We start from the raw sequence: 14,083 nt of genomic DNA, 5'->3' as shown, positions 1-14,083 counted from the left end.
CAGAATGGAGAAGATTATTCTGGATAAGTTGAACTGGGATCTTCACATGGCCACTCCGTTGGATTTCCTCCACATTGTAAGTATTTGGGACAAAACCCTATTCTGCTGTTATAAACCTGTCTCGGCTGGGGGATGCAGGAGAAGAGGGCTGGTTTTAGTCTCTCAATTGTCCTTCAGGATAGCAAGGGTTAAGAGGAGGCGGGGGGGCAGGACGCATCTTTCTACCAAATTTTAATGTACGTGTTCAAATGTATTTTGATTTAACTTGTACTTTTGAGGAACAGCCCTTTACATCGAGTTGCATTGGCGTAGCATATCTCAAAATTGTCCTCTTTGATTTGATTTTGTTTTTCTTTCTTTTCTTTCTTTCTTTTTTCTTTTCGTCCTTCCTTCCTTTCCTTTTTTATTTTTTGCCTGCCTTTCTTTCCCTCCCTCTTTCCTTCTTTTTCTTTTTTTCCCTCCCTCCCTTTTTCTTCTTTCTTTTTCTTTCCTTCCTTCCCTTTTTTATTTTGCTCTGCCTCCTTTCATTCTTCTTTCTATCTTTCCCTCATTCCTTCTTTTTCCTTCCTTCCTTTCTTTTTCTTTTCTTCCTTTCCTTTATTTTTTGCCTGCCTTTCTTCCCTTTCTTTCCTTCTTTTTCTTTTTTCCCTCCCTCCCTTCCTCCCTCCCTCTTTTTCTTCTTTCTTTTTCTTTCCTTCCCTTTTTTATTTTTCTCTGCCTCCTTTCATTCTTCTTTCTATCTTTCCCTCTTTCCTTCTTTTTCCTTCCTTCCTTCCTTCCTTCCCTACCTCCCTCCCTCCTTCCTTCCTTTCTCACCTATCTTGTAACAAAATGACTCTGGGCAGCTGAAAATGACATTCAGAAGAACTCCTCAGTGTAGATATAATGTTCAGAAGACTAGAAATTGTAGGTTGTGCTTGAGTTACAACCACAGTGGAGACCAGTCCATTGCAGTCGCAACTTGTGATGCTCACAAAACAGATGGGTGAATCACCACAGTTGGGCAAGCAAGCGCCACAGTTGTTAAGCGCACCACTTTGCTGTGGGCATGGTTTTGCCAAAAAGTGGAAGTAAACAGCAGTTTTTGGCAAAACCAAACAGACTCCCCTGGAGGGAAATACCAAGCTCAGCTTGGAGGCGAGTAGTGCAGCGCACATTGGGGCGGGAGGGATTGTGCCCACATGTGCATGTGGGAGTGCGCTTTGCATTATGGGTGCTGTTCCGACTCCCCCTGTCCCACACCAACGCACGCCGAGCCAAAGATACTTTACGGAATTTATTAACAGACAGACAGGTCCTTGGCAGCAATCCAGCACAGAGAAGCCTTGGCAGCAATCCAGCCTGCCAAGCTAACACGACAGTTCTCCAACATTAGTTAACGCGTTGACTCCTGCAAAAGGGGTGTGTGCACAAGCATTCCTTTTATAGTCTTGAGAGGAGCCTAATTACCACCAGCTGAGTGCAATTACCTCCTGTAACTGCACAACTGTTCCTTCCGCCTATTAGCTCTCCGGTGCCGGGCATCCAAGAACAACTCCCTTGGCTCCTCCCCACTGCTAACGTCCGGATCACACTCCCTTGGCTCCTCCCCACTGGTCCAAGGCTCAGGCACCTCCTGGTGGCCAACTAGCCTCTCTGCGCCCTGCTCGGAGTCGGAACCCTGTCCAGGGTCCTCCACATCTTCCAGAGCCGACTCATAGGGCCCCTCGCTGTCGGAGTCTGATGGCAGCTCCAACGGCTCCTGCTGGGCCACAACAGGTGCAGGCACACATACAAGCTATCATGCACACAGCCTCACATTTTTGGCACCCAACAACAGAAAGGTTAGCCATCCCTGAGCTACAGAGAAAATGAACTTCCTAGCACCAGCGCACCCAATAAAACCCCGGTGTCGAAGGAGGGAGAGAAGGTTTGGAGCTTACCTGCAGATCAGAACGTGTCTTCTTCCCCTCGGTGAGATGCCATGGTGTTCACTCTCCTCTTTCTCATCCCACTCTAGTTCCATGCAGTCGCCTTGTCCACCAGGCCTCAACTGCTGACCAGCCTGCCCAAGGTGAATCCATCCCAGCACGTCGCTTTGCTGACCAAGCACTTACTGCATTGCCTAGCCTGCTACCAGCTCCTTCAGTTCAAGGGCTCCATGTTGGCCCTGGCCATCGTGAGCCTGGAAGTGGAGAAGCTGATCCCTGATTGGCTGGCGCTCATCATTGAGCTGCTCCACAAGGCACAGGTAGGACCAGACCACTGAACCTTAGGTGGAAAGGGGGGAGCTTTTGTCTTGATGCTGTCTTGGAATTTTGGAACGTACCATGGACGGTTGCAGGGACGACATGGCTAGTCTAGTGAAGAGAAGGACCAGGGGAGACGTGATCGCATCTTCCAGTATTTGAGGGGCTTCCCCAGAGAAGAGAAAGGGGTCAAGCTATTTTCCAAGGCACCCGAAGGCCAGACAAGGAACAATGGATGGAAACTGACCAAGGAGAGATTCAACCTGGAAATGAGGAGGAATTTCCTGGCGGGGAGAACAAACAAGCAGTGTCACAAGTGGCACCATGCCATTTTTGGTGACACGCCAAGACTCCAGACCTCTGGCTGTTGTTCTTGTGAAGCCCCTGAAGTGGACTTCAACATCCAGAGGTCCGGAGTCACTTGTGACAGGCATCTCATGAGTTCACCATCCCTGTCACTAGAATTCCTACAGGGTAGTAGAATAGCAGGAAAGAACCTTGGAAGTCTTCTAGTCCAACCCTCTGTATAGCATTCCAGACAAATGGTTGTCCGATGTCTTTTTAAAAACTTCCAGTATTGGAGCATCCACAATTTCTGGAGGCAAGTTGTTCCACCGATGAATTGTTCTCGCTGTCAGGAAATTCATCTTCAGTTCTAAGTTGCTTCTCTCCTTGATTAGTTTCCACCCATTGCTTCTTGTTCTACCCTCAGGTGCTTTGGAGAATAGGTTGACACCAGGGGTGGGTTCCTGCCAGTTCTAACCTCTTCTATAGAAGAGGTTCCACAAATCTACAGTGCCGTTTAGAACCGGTTCCAGCTCCCTCCCCCCGTCCGTCCGCACATCAAGATGAAGAGCGAGAGGAGGAATTCTGGGAGTTGAAGTCCACAAGTCTTAAAGCTGTCAAGTTTGAACACCCCTGGGGTGTTTTTTTTCTAAAGGTTTAGGGGTACAACGGTCTTGTAACTTGACAGCTTTAAGACTTGCGTGCTTCAAATGCCAGAGTTTCTGAGCCAACATTTTGGTTGCTAAGCAAGAGTGTTGTTGTGAGTTTCACCATATTTTACAAGTTGGCCACGCCCACCCAGTACATGGCCGGCAAGCCACTCCCACAAAGCAGGCCACACCTACAGAAGAGGTTCTAAAAAAAATTGAAATCCACCACTGGTTGACACCCTCTTATGTTGGACTAGATCAACGGTCCCCAACCTTACTGAACCAGGGTGGCGCAGTGGTTAGAGTGCAGTACTGCCGGCCAATTCGGCCGGCTGCCGGCTGCCTGCAATTTGGCAGTTCTCCAGTGTGAATGATCTGTTACCCATTTGGGCAATGGGAGGGTCTGGTGGGTTTTTTGTAAGCCTTGTTAATGCAAGTTCGTATCCACCCACCTGTGGTTGAAGGTGTAACGTTGATGAAGCACATCAGGTAAGGCCAACACACTTTTAAATCTCACCAGGCATAAGGTTGACTCAGCCTTCCATCCTTCAGAGGTGGGTAAAATGAGGACCCAGATTGTTGGGGGCAAGAGGCTGACTCTGTAAACTGCTTAGAGAGGGCTGTAAAAAGCACTGTGAAGTGGTATATAAATCTAAGTGCTATTGCTGTTATCTTTAGAGTGAGTTAGGAGCCATGGTAGCACAGTGGTTAGATTGCAATATTGCAGACTAATTCTGCCAGCAGTTTGATCCTGACCGGCTGAAGGTTGACACAGCCTTCCATCCTTCCAAGGTCAATAAAATGAGGACTCAGATTGTTGGGGGCAATAGACTGGCTCTGTAAACCGCTTAGGGCTGTAAAGCACTGTGAAGCAGTATATACCATATTTTTTGCAGTATAAGACGCACCCTTTTCCCTCACCAAAGAGGGTGACAATCTGGGTGTGTCTTAATACACTGAATACAGAATTTTTGGGCTACCAAAACCCCGCCCATTTTGCAAAAAATGGACGTGCAGAGGGTGCAGGAGGCTTGCAAAGTGCTCCTGGGGGCTGGGGAGGACAAAAACGAACAAATAATGGGCCGTTCTTGCCCCCGTCCCACAGCCCCTCCAGGACCACTCGACAAGCCTCCCAAAGCTCTGCATGCCCACCCCCCCTTTCTTTTTTTATTTTTATTTTGCAAAAACAAGGTGTGCAGAGGGTTTGGGAAGCCTGCAGAGTGTAAAAACTTTTTTTAAAAAAAAATTTACTTCTTCAAAATCATGGTGTGTCTTATACTCTGAAAAATACGGTAAGTCTAAGTGCTATTGCTATTGGTGACCTGGCTGGGGGTGGGAAGAGGGGAACTGGGCTGCGTGAGAGGCGGGTGCACCTGCACAACGCCATGCCCCGGTTCCGAATAGGCCGTGGGATGGGGACCCCTGGACTGGATGACCTCCAAGGTCCTTTTCAATGTTTCCAATCCCAACAGTAACCACTTAGAACAAGGGTGTCAAACTCACGTCATGGCGTCATCACGTGATGTATCAGGACTTCCCACCCACCCTTGCTAAACTGGGTGGGGGCATGGCCTGCACATAATGCATCTATTGTGGCCCACCAGCGGCCATCAGAACTGGCAGCAGATTCAGAGAGTGGGGAACACGGGCCAGTCCTGGAGTCTGGGGAAGGCGCTGATGAGGGCTCTGTGTCGGAGGCAGAGAGGGGGCCAGGGCCACCTGACAGTTATCAGCTGCCTTCAGAGTCAGACATCAGTGAGGCAGACGAACAGCTGGAGCCTGTTCCCAGTGTGTGCATACGCAGAGTAGCCAGGTGAAGGGAACAGCTAAAGAACAGGGGTCAATTTGGGAGTAAAGCCACAGGTGGACGATGAATGGCCCCTCCCAGAGGGAATAAAAGAGGAGCAAAAGGGGAGGGGAGTTTGCAGGAGACCATTAGTTCGCTTAATTGGTTCGTGACTCTCCGAGACTCCTTGCCAAGTTTTGCAGATATCGTCCTGGCAGCTCTCCAAGCCAGATAAGGTCTGTGATTGTAAAGGAGCATGGGCCAGTCCTGGAGGCTGGGGAAGGCTCTGTGTCGGAGGCAGAGATGGGGCCAAGGCTGTCTGGCAGTGATCAGCTGCCTTGGGAGCTAGACAGCAGTGAGGCAGAGGAACAGCTGGAGCCTGTTCCCAGTCTGCGCATGTGCAGAGTAGCCAGGCAAAGGGAACAGCTAAAGAATAAGGGTCGACTTGGGAGTAAGGCCACAGGTGGACGATGAATGGCCCCTCCCAGAGGAGCAAAAGGGGAGTGGAGTTTGCAGGAGGTAATCTGTTCATTCCTGCATTCTTGCCAACCCTGACTTAAAAGGATCCTTTTGTCTCTCTTTTCTGTCTCCCTCCGATCCAGATGGACAGCTCCCAGCTGATCCACTGCCGGGAGTTGGTATCCAAGCACCTTTCCACCCTGCAGCCTCCTCTGCTCCCCAACTCGGTCTACGTCTACAGTCCCCTCAAGCACAACCTGGTGACTTGCCCCGCGGGGGCCTTCCGATTCCACGCCCCCGCGGTCCCGGTCCCCGATTTGCAGGACAACGGTGGCAGCAGCAGCAGCCAGCTGGGAGCGCCCGCCAAAGGATCCGCTTTGCTCTGCCGCCGCCGCCGGCTCCCTCCCGGCAGGTGCAAGCCCGCGACGGCCAAGCGCAAAGTGGAAGAGATGGAGGTGGACGACTTCTACGATGGGATCAAGCGGCTGTACAACGAGGAGAGTCCGCCGGATGGCGGGGAAGGCAAGGTCGACATTGCGTGGCAAGGAGGCAGTATTTCTCCCTGCCCTCCACTGCAGCCTGTTTCTGTGATGTAGTGTCCCTCAAACTCCAGCAACCTGGAAGATGTGTGGACTTCAACTCCCAGAATTCCCCAGCCAGCTATGCTGGCTGGGGAATTCTGGGAGTTGAAGTCCACACATCTTCAAGTTGGTTAGATTGAGAAACACTATACGGAAAGGCTGTTTGTGCAGATACAACATCAGGCAGCCCATTGGCCTTCTGGGCTAATGGAGGGAAAGGCCGTACCTTAACAGGGTTAAGCAGAAGGGAGCTAACTATCCTTTTATTTTTCTTTTTTAAACAACCAACAATATATATATATATATCTTCCCCCTTTTCCCTTGGTTTCCCTTTGGCGGCGAATGATAGTTTTTAACTCTGTTCTCAAAGTTCAACTCTTGATTTTAAGTCCCTTTAAAAAAAAAAAAAGACCCCAAAAACCAACCAAAAAAAAAAAATAGTAGCAAAAACCACCCCAGTTTCCGTAGTGTTGTTCGTTTTTCACCGTTTCGACCGACTGTTGTGTATTGTAATCTCTCATTTGTTTTGAAAAGAATCGACACGGAAGCGTGCCGAATGTTTTTCAGACTTCTGGCTGTGTTTCTTCCCCTTTTCCTCCTCCGCCCAAATCTCCTTCCTTTTTTTTCCTAAAGGACTCCCTAACTCCCCTAACTTCTTTTAAAAACGATTTTCCAAATTGTACGACTTCCTAGATATGGTGGTTTGTGTGTGTGTGTGTGTCTTTTTTTATTTTTTGCACTTTTATTTTGGAGACGATTCCCTTGATTCATCTTCCACGAACAGAAGAGATAGAAAATGCCTTCTCTTTAGAACAATTTCTCTTCTGTCCTTCTACCACTTATGGTCTTTTCGACTGTGGTAGTAGCTCCAACGAAAAACTTGCTTTTAAAATTAAGATTTTAATTTCGAGGGGAAAAAAAAGAATCTTTGTGTATAACCTGTCCTTGTTCGTAGGAAGTAAAAATGGACACTCAAGAACGGTGTTATGTTTAGTTTGGAAAGTTGCACAACAATTGCGATTTTAATTTTATAGACCGACCTCTAGGGCTGCTGCTGTGCATTGGGACTGACCAATACGAAACGTAACACCTTCTTTTGTGTTTTTATATACAGAAAAAGTTTTGTGCATCAAATGCAACAATAGAACAAAACGAAACCAGTGGTGGGCATTGAAAGCACCTGTGTCCTTTAGGCCATTTTTGTAGCTTTGTGTATAAATGATCTTAGATTTCCCACTTTCCTTACGTTTTCCCCCCTGACCGTTTTATGTTTGTGTAAATCTACAACTTTTAAGACGGGGACAAAAAAGTTTTGTGGGGGGGGGGAAAAAAAGACTTTTAAAGATCTTCTGTTTCGATCCTAAATGCACTGCTGCTTGGAATAGCCCTCTTGAAAAGGATCTCCTTGATTTTAAAGCTCTCTTCACAGTCCCCACCCCGTGGAAGGTACTGTTGTTTGCCCGTCTCATGGAGAAAGGCTTCAGGGTAGCAATAAAAACAAATACGTTGTCCTTCAGCTTCTGAGTTCTTGGATTTCTTTCGAAGGGGTAACCCCGGGGTGGGGTGGGGTGGAGTCTGGATGGAATGGAGTATGAGTAGCCGTTTCTCTTCTTGGCTCCGTTTTGCCAAAGTTTGAGTTTGAGTTTCATTTTATTTATATGCTGCCCTATTCCCTACGGGACTCAGGGCGGGGCACAAACCCAAGGAGGGGAAGGGAAAAACACAAAAACTACAAAAGTACAGGGTATTTAAAAACAACCAACAGCCACACGATCCGAGAGGGGAAGGGGACTCATCGACCCCAGGCCTGCTGACACAGCCAGGTTTTAACGGCTTTTCGGAAGGACTGGAGAGAGGTGAGGGTCCTAATCTCTGCGGGGAGTTCGTTCCAAAGGGTTTAAGGTTTAAGGCAGGGATGAAATCAACTTACCTTGGCTAACAGTTTGGTACCAATGTGAGCGCGCGCCACCCAGAGGTGGGTTCCGGCTGCTGCTACTGCTGGTTCACTCGGGGATGTGCTGCACGCACGCACATGCACAGTATTTTTAAAAAAACAATGAGAGAACCGGTTTGGGGGCGTAGCAGGCCGAGTTACTACCTACTCGGCCAAACCGGTAGGAACCCACCTCTGGCGCTACCCTGGGAGCTTCCACGCATGCACAGAGCATCAAAAACACATCCGGGCGGGTGGGCAGAGCCTGCTACCGAGCACGCCTGTAAAGGTAAGTCTACAGTAAGGGTGCAGGGATCCACTGTGCCACGCGATTTATATTAATCCTGCTTTCGAGCTGATATAAATCGCGCGTCACGGCTGATTGCCAGAAATACCGGTTCGGCCGAACTGGTAGCATTTCACCCCTGGTTTAAGGCAGCTTCCATTGCTTGCTTCAGGGCTCTCCACAGTCCTAAGACTTCTGGACTTCCAACTCACAAATTCCTCAGCCAGCCATAATTGGAAGCTGAAGACTCCCAGGGTGAGACTCCTGAACCTACTCCTATCAAGATGTTTACAATACAATTTCTCCTTTTGCGGGCTGAGGAATTCTGGGAATTGAAGTCCACAAGTCTTAAAAGTTGCCAAGGTCGGAGACCCCTGCTTTAGAAGACAATAGACCACAACAGGTGTTGTCATTCTGTTCTTCATCCCCTCCGTACTTCATCCAGAATGCGATCTGCAGACCAAGCACTTGATTTCATCTGGGTTACAGCAGGATGCCGGCCACGTCCCCCCACTGTGAGCTTCTCCAGAATAAATAAAAGGGGTACCTTCTCTCCCTCCCTCCCTCTTCTCTCTCTCTTTTACACAGATACACACACCCCTATTTAAGCAAGGCAACTAGGGAAGCAGCTGAGCCTGGAACTGGATCCCTGGCTAGGAGAGAGAACTTGGACAGAGTTGAAACAAGGAGAGGTAGTCGAACGACAGCCTGCTTTGACAGTGAAGAATTGGCTTCACTGCTCCGCGTACCTGGGCCTGTGTATTACGCAGCTCGCAAATGGGAATCGCGAAGCTGTGCCACATTTTTAAGGTATCAAGTAGGGATTTCAAGCCCAAGTCGGCATCGGGAGAAGCTCATGGAATCCATCACTGGCCCAGTACAGAATCTTTTTTTAACTTGTGTCCATAGTACCCAGTCCTCAACAAACATTTCATTAGTAGCTTATGCCTACCACCACCCTTGAGGCAGTATTGAAGATGAACCGACCCAAGTCGTAAGTAGCGTAACTACTCTGAGCAGAAAAAACAGCTGCCACACACAGCTTTCAGGGTCTTATGATTTTAAACCCTGATTCCCAGCATCAGTCATGTTGGCTACATGGATTTATATAAAAGATGGAGAGTATCCCTACTTTTTCACCATTGGGAATCAAGATGGATATATTGTGATTCCAAGGAATAGGGAGGTCAGGATCCCAACAAAAAGATCTTGAGAGATTTGAACAATGAATGCTGTCCAACATTAATTGGGCTGTTGGTCTTGTGGCCTGCTAGCGGAGCTGGTGTCACGCAGACAGTGAGGCAGTTGGGGAGGAACATGGGCCAGCCCTGGAGTCTGGGGAAGGCTCGGGTGAGTATTCTACAGAGGACTGAGGCAGAGATGGGGCCTTCGTGACAGTTATCAGCTGCCTTCGGAGTCGGACATCAGTGAGGCAGATGAACAGCTGGAGCCTGTTCCTAGTGTACGCATGCACAGAGCTGCCAGGAGAAGGGAACAACTAAGGAACAAGGGCCGACGGGAGTAAAGCCACAGGTGGATACTGACTTGCCCCTCCTATAGGGAATAAAGAGGAATAAAAGGGGAGTGGAGTTTGCAGGAGACAATGAGTTCCATTCATTAGGGTGAAGATCCATTCCTGAGTTCTTGCCAAGTATCGTCTGCTACAGAGTGGCGTTTGGAAGATATCGGCCTGGCAAATCTCCCACCCTGATAAATGTCTGTAGTTGTGAAATCTCTTGAAAGACTGTTGGCCGGGACGTTGCTGGAGAGGAATTCCCTTCAACCTAAATAAAAGAGGTTTTACTGGGACAAGGAGTCTGCTTTGTGTGATCTTGGGAGGCCTACAGGTCTGAGCGTGGCAATTTGGTCACTGTCACTGTTCGAGGAGACATTGTCGGCGTGCTTCAATTACACATAAAAAACTCCCTGTAGGAATAAGCTCTGGACTTTCACTGTTGCAGAAACGTCTTTTAAACATCATCGGAAAAGTGTATTTCATATCAAGGCAATAAGACATAAGGTGAACATCGGCGTATGGCAAAAATGCACATCTTTCCAGACACAAATTGAAAGGATTTAGAAATGGCGATCCCAGTAAACCGAGCCATAAAACAATATTAACGCATCACTGCTCCCCAGTCATCGTCGTAACAGCAACAGCTAAATTGACCACTTTTTAAACTCCCTGAAATGGTAATCATTTATATTCAAAATAAGATTATCTAATACTTTCCAGATAACTGGGGGCAAACTGTAAAGCATTATTCCCCCTAGAGGTGGAACTTTCGCCTCTCAATCCAGAGGTTGTGAGTTCAATCCTAGGTAGAGGCAGATGTAGGGTTTCCTGCTTGGGCAGGGGGTTGGATTAAATGACCTGCAAGGTCCCTTCCAACTCTTAATCTGTTAATTTTTCAAGGTCCCTTCCAACTCTTAATCTGTTAATTTTTAAGAGTCGTTAGGCCTGATTTAATCAATTGAATGGAGAAACTAAAAGCTATGGAGCTTTCAGCTTCAAAGCATTTTAACGCACACAAAGAAACACAACCCACTGCTTTCTCTTAACTTCACTCCTGTTGACACTCCCAAGACAGTATAAATCCTGTTGCATCACATTTCTTCCTTTCAAGGTTCCAGTTAACAATTGTACTTTCTTTTTCCAAGATAATTGCAGTCACAATTGCTAAACGGAGCAGGCAATGCAGAAAATGCAATTTTTCCTCCAATAGTTAAAAGCCTCCCCTCTCAACCCCCAGTTCGGGCACAAAACATGGGTGCAAAACCTTGCCTTCACAGGTTCGACCTTCTCCAGGAGAAGGTATCTTCAACTTGTGCGTGCATTGTTTTCCTGATCTCGATGCCCCAGGGTTTCAGAATCGAGCTGGAAGGGACTTTGGAGGTGTTCTAGTCCAACCCTCTGCTCAAGCAGGAGACCCTATACCCAGGGATGGGATTGAAAAAAATTAGCATCCGGTTCCCTGCCCAGTTGCTGGGTGGGTGTGGCCTTGGGGGCCGTGGCCTACTCGGCCTCCTGCATCATGGTGAGAGTGTGTGTTTTCACCCGCCTCCCAGGCTCCAGAGGTTTGCTTCAAGTCTCCGGGAGGGCAAAAATGGCCTCCCCCAGGCTCCAGAGGCTGGAAACTGGTCCATTTCCAGACTTCTGGAAGCCCCGCTTTTCATCCTCCTCAGCCTCTCAAGGCTTTCTTCGAGCCTCCGGGAGGGTGAAAACGGCCTCCCCTGGGTTCTGGAGGCCAGAAACAGGCCCATTTCAGGAATTCCGGCAGGCCCATTTTTTGCCCTCCCTAGGCTCCGGAGGCTTTTTGCAAGCCTCCGGGAGGGTGAAAATGGCCTCTTCCAGGTTCCAGAGGCCCAGAAACTGTCCCCCTTCCAGACTTCCTGGAGGCCCGTTTCTCACCCTTCCAGAACCTCTGCACGGGCCCTGCAGTTACCTGGCACGATGAACGGGCCATGAGGAGAGTCCTGGGAGGGGTGGGGTGGGCGGGGCTAGCCAGTCCTTCCAACTAGCAGTTCGGCGAACCAGATACAAAATTAGCATCCGGTTCGCCCGAACCAGTTCGAACCAGCTGAATCCATTTCAGACAGGCAGTTGCCCAGTCTTTTCCTAAATCCCTCCAGTGATGAAGCTCTGGGCAGGCCTCCCCAGTTCGTCTGTAACATTAGTGAACCAAGTGAGGCCTCTGCTGGAATTGTGCGAGCACCTATTCCTGGACTGCATCTCATACTGTATTTGTGGTTTTGTTTATTGGATTTTGTACCTTCCGTGAGGGTTTGCATTTTGATTTCTATCCCGATTTAGGGGACTAATTTTTTTCCCCCTGCTGTTCAGAATCGGTCCGGGTTTGGGCCAGGATTTTGCACGCCCTGAAAAATAAATATACGGAATAAACCACGACCCAAGCAATTCTGAAAATGAATCATACTGTGCCCCCCGAGAGTCACTCTTCAGGGATCACACTAGTGCAGCTGAGCCAGGGTTGACATACCTCCTGCGAGAGATACAATATACACACCAGGATATAAAGTGAACAAGTTTACCATCCAGGTTTTAACATTGAAAAAAAAAAAAGTGGGAGACAATCCTTGATGGTTCTGGCCAAGAATTTCTAACCCCTCAACATGTATTTTCAGGTTTGATCGTTCTCACAAGAAGTCAGCCTGTTGTTGTGTGACCGGACACTCCACAACCCATATGTTGCTTCTGACCCAAACTGTTTGTGTAGTCCACATAGAACTTGGGGGAATTCACCCAACCTTGGAGAGATGTGCTTAATGTTGACGTAGCCATCTTTGGGGTTTTATTTCACTGCTTCGATTTTTCACTGCGTTTTATTGCAACTCGGTTTTTAATCTTTGACTTCATTGGAACCGCTTGGCAAGAGTTTTGCCTTGAAAAATATCAGTCATCATCAAAAGAACTGGACTGTTGGCTTCTAGGGCACTTTAGGCCTCGGGGATGAAGATCACGGAGTGTTTCAACTACTAAATTCCTTGCTTGTTGATCCAGAAAACAGAGGAATGGTGAGCTGTAAACATTAAATGCCAGCACGTCGAGGAAAACAATCATTAATCAGGTTGAACTCATTAGAGAATATTCTCTGTTCCACATGCAATTCTGAACTTGCTTTCAGGACATGTTTACTGGGTTTGTAAGTTGACAGGGATGAACTTTTAAAGCGGAACAAATCCCCGTGAGGTGCAAAAGTCAGAATCGTCAACAATTCCTCGAGTACCAAAGGTGAACAATAACTTCCCAACAGACAATAGATAGTCCTCAACTTATAACCATGACTGAAGTTACAACAGTGCTGAGAAAAGTGATGTATGACCAGTTTTCATACGATCCTTGCGGATCCCCAAGGTCATGTGATCAAAAATTTGGACACTTGGAAACTGGCATGTACTTATGACTGTTCTGGGGGGGGTGTCATATGATCACCATTTGTAACCTCCTCAGCCCATGGGGGAATCCAGATCTGCTTAACAACCGCATGATTTACTTAACAGCCGGCAGTGATATGCTTCACAGCTGTGACAAGAAATGTCGTAAAAATGAGGTGTGACTCATTTAGCAACTGTCTTGCAAAGCAATGGAAATTTGGGGCTCTGTTGTAGTTGTATGTTGAGGACTACCTGTACAGGAAGTGTTCACCAGACAGCAAAGAGACTAGCAATATTCATAGGAATTTCCCAACGGTGTATATTGTGGCCTGTTAGCGGCCAGCAGAGCTGGCAGTAGATTTGGACAGTGAGGAGGTTGGGGAGGAACATGGGCCAGTCCTGGAGTCTGGGAAAGGCTCGGATGAGGGCTCTGTGTCAGAGATGGGGGTCGTCTGACAGTTATCAGTTGCCTTCGAAGTCAGACATCCGTGAGGCAGAAGAACAGCTGGAGCCTGTTCCTAGTGTGCGCATACGCAGAGTTGTCAGATGAAGGGAACAGCTAAGGAGCAAGGGCCGACTTGGGAGTGAGGCCACCGATGGATGATAAATGGCCCCTCCCATAGGGAATAAAAGAGGAGCAAAAGGGGAGTGGAGTTTGCAGGAGACAATTCGTTCGCTGAATTGTTTCTTGACTCTCCGAGGCTCCTTGCCAAGTTTTGCAGACATTGGCCTGGCAGCTCTCCAAGCCAGACAATGTCTGTGACTGTAAATCCTCCCTTGAAATACTTTGCTGGATGGGAATGAGTGGAATTCACAGTAACTTAATAGAAAGTCTGCTTCAAGGAGTCTGCTTCATAATTTGGGGAAGCCTAGATCAGAACACTACGGTGGTCAGGTTGAAAGGTAAGTAAAAGAAGTCAAACGGTTTGAACTGGGTTAAAAATAGGGTGTAATCCAAAATGGTGGCTCCATCCCTAAG

The 14,083-nt window shown here is 48.0% G+C and overlaps 1 protein-coding gene across 2 annotated transcripts in view; it reads left to right on the top strand.

The window, feature by feature from the left end:
* Positions 1-7,505, top strand: part of CCNI (cyclin I) — a 64,601-nt gene extending 57,096 nt beyond the window's left edge. The window contains exons 5-8 of one of the 2 annotated variants that reach the window (XM_032224551.1): positions 1-76; positions 2,000-2,230; positions 5,552-6,020; positions 6,105-7,505. The exon at positions 1-76 is cut by the window's left edge and continues 65 nt beyond it. In XM_032224551.1, coding sequence (XP_032080442.1) covers positions 1-76; positions 2,000-2,230; positions 5,552-6,004 — 760 coding nt within the window. In that variant the 3' untranslated portion in view covers positions 6,005-6,020; positions 6,105-7,505. Of the gene's footprint in view, positions 77-1,999; positions 2,231-5,551 lie in introns of both variants that reach the window. The other variant, XM_032224550.1, reaches the window with a different exon arrangement.
* Positions 7,506-14,083: the final 6,578 nt, after the last annotated feature.

The sequence above is a fragment of the Thamnophis elegans genome, chromosome 9 (assembly GCF_009769535.1).
Source record: "Thamnophis elegans isolate rThaEle1 chromosome 9, rThaEle1.pri, whole genome shotgun sequence".
NCBI lineage: Eukaryota > Metazoa > Chordata > Lepidosauria > Squamata > Colubridae > Thamnophis > Thamnophis elegans.
This window is presented reverse-complemented; position numbering and strand designations above follow the sequence as displayed.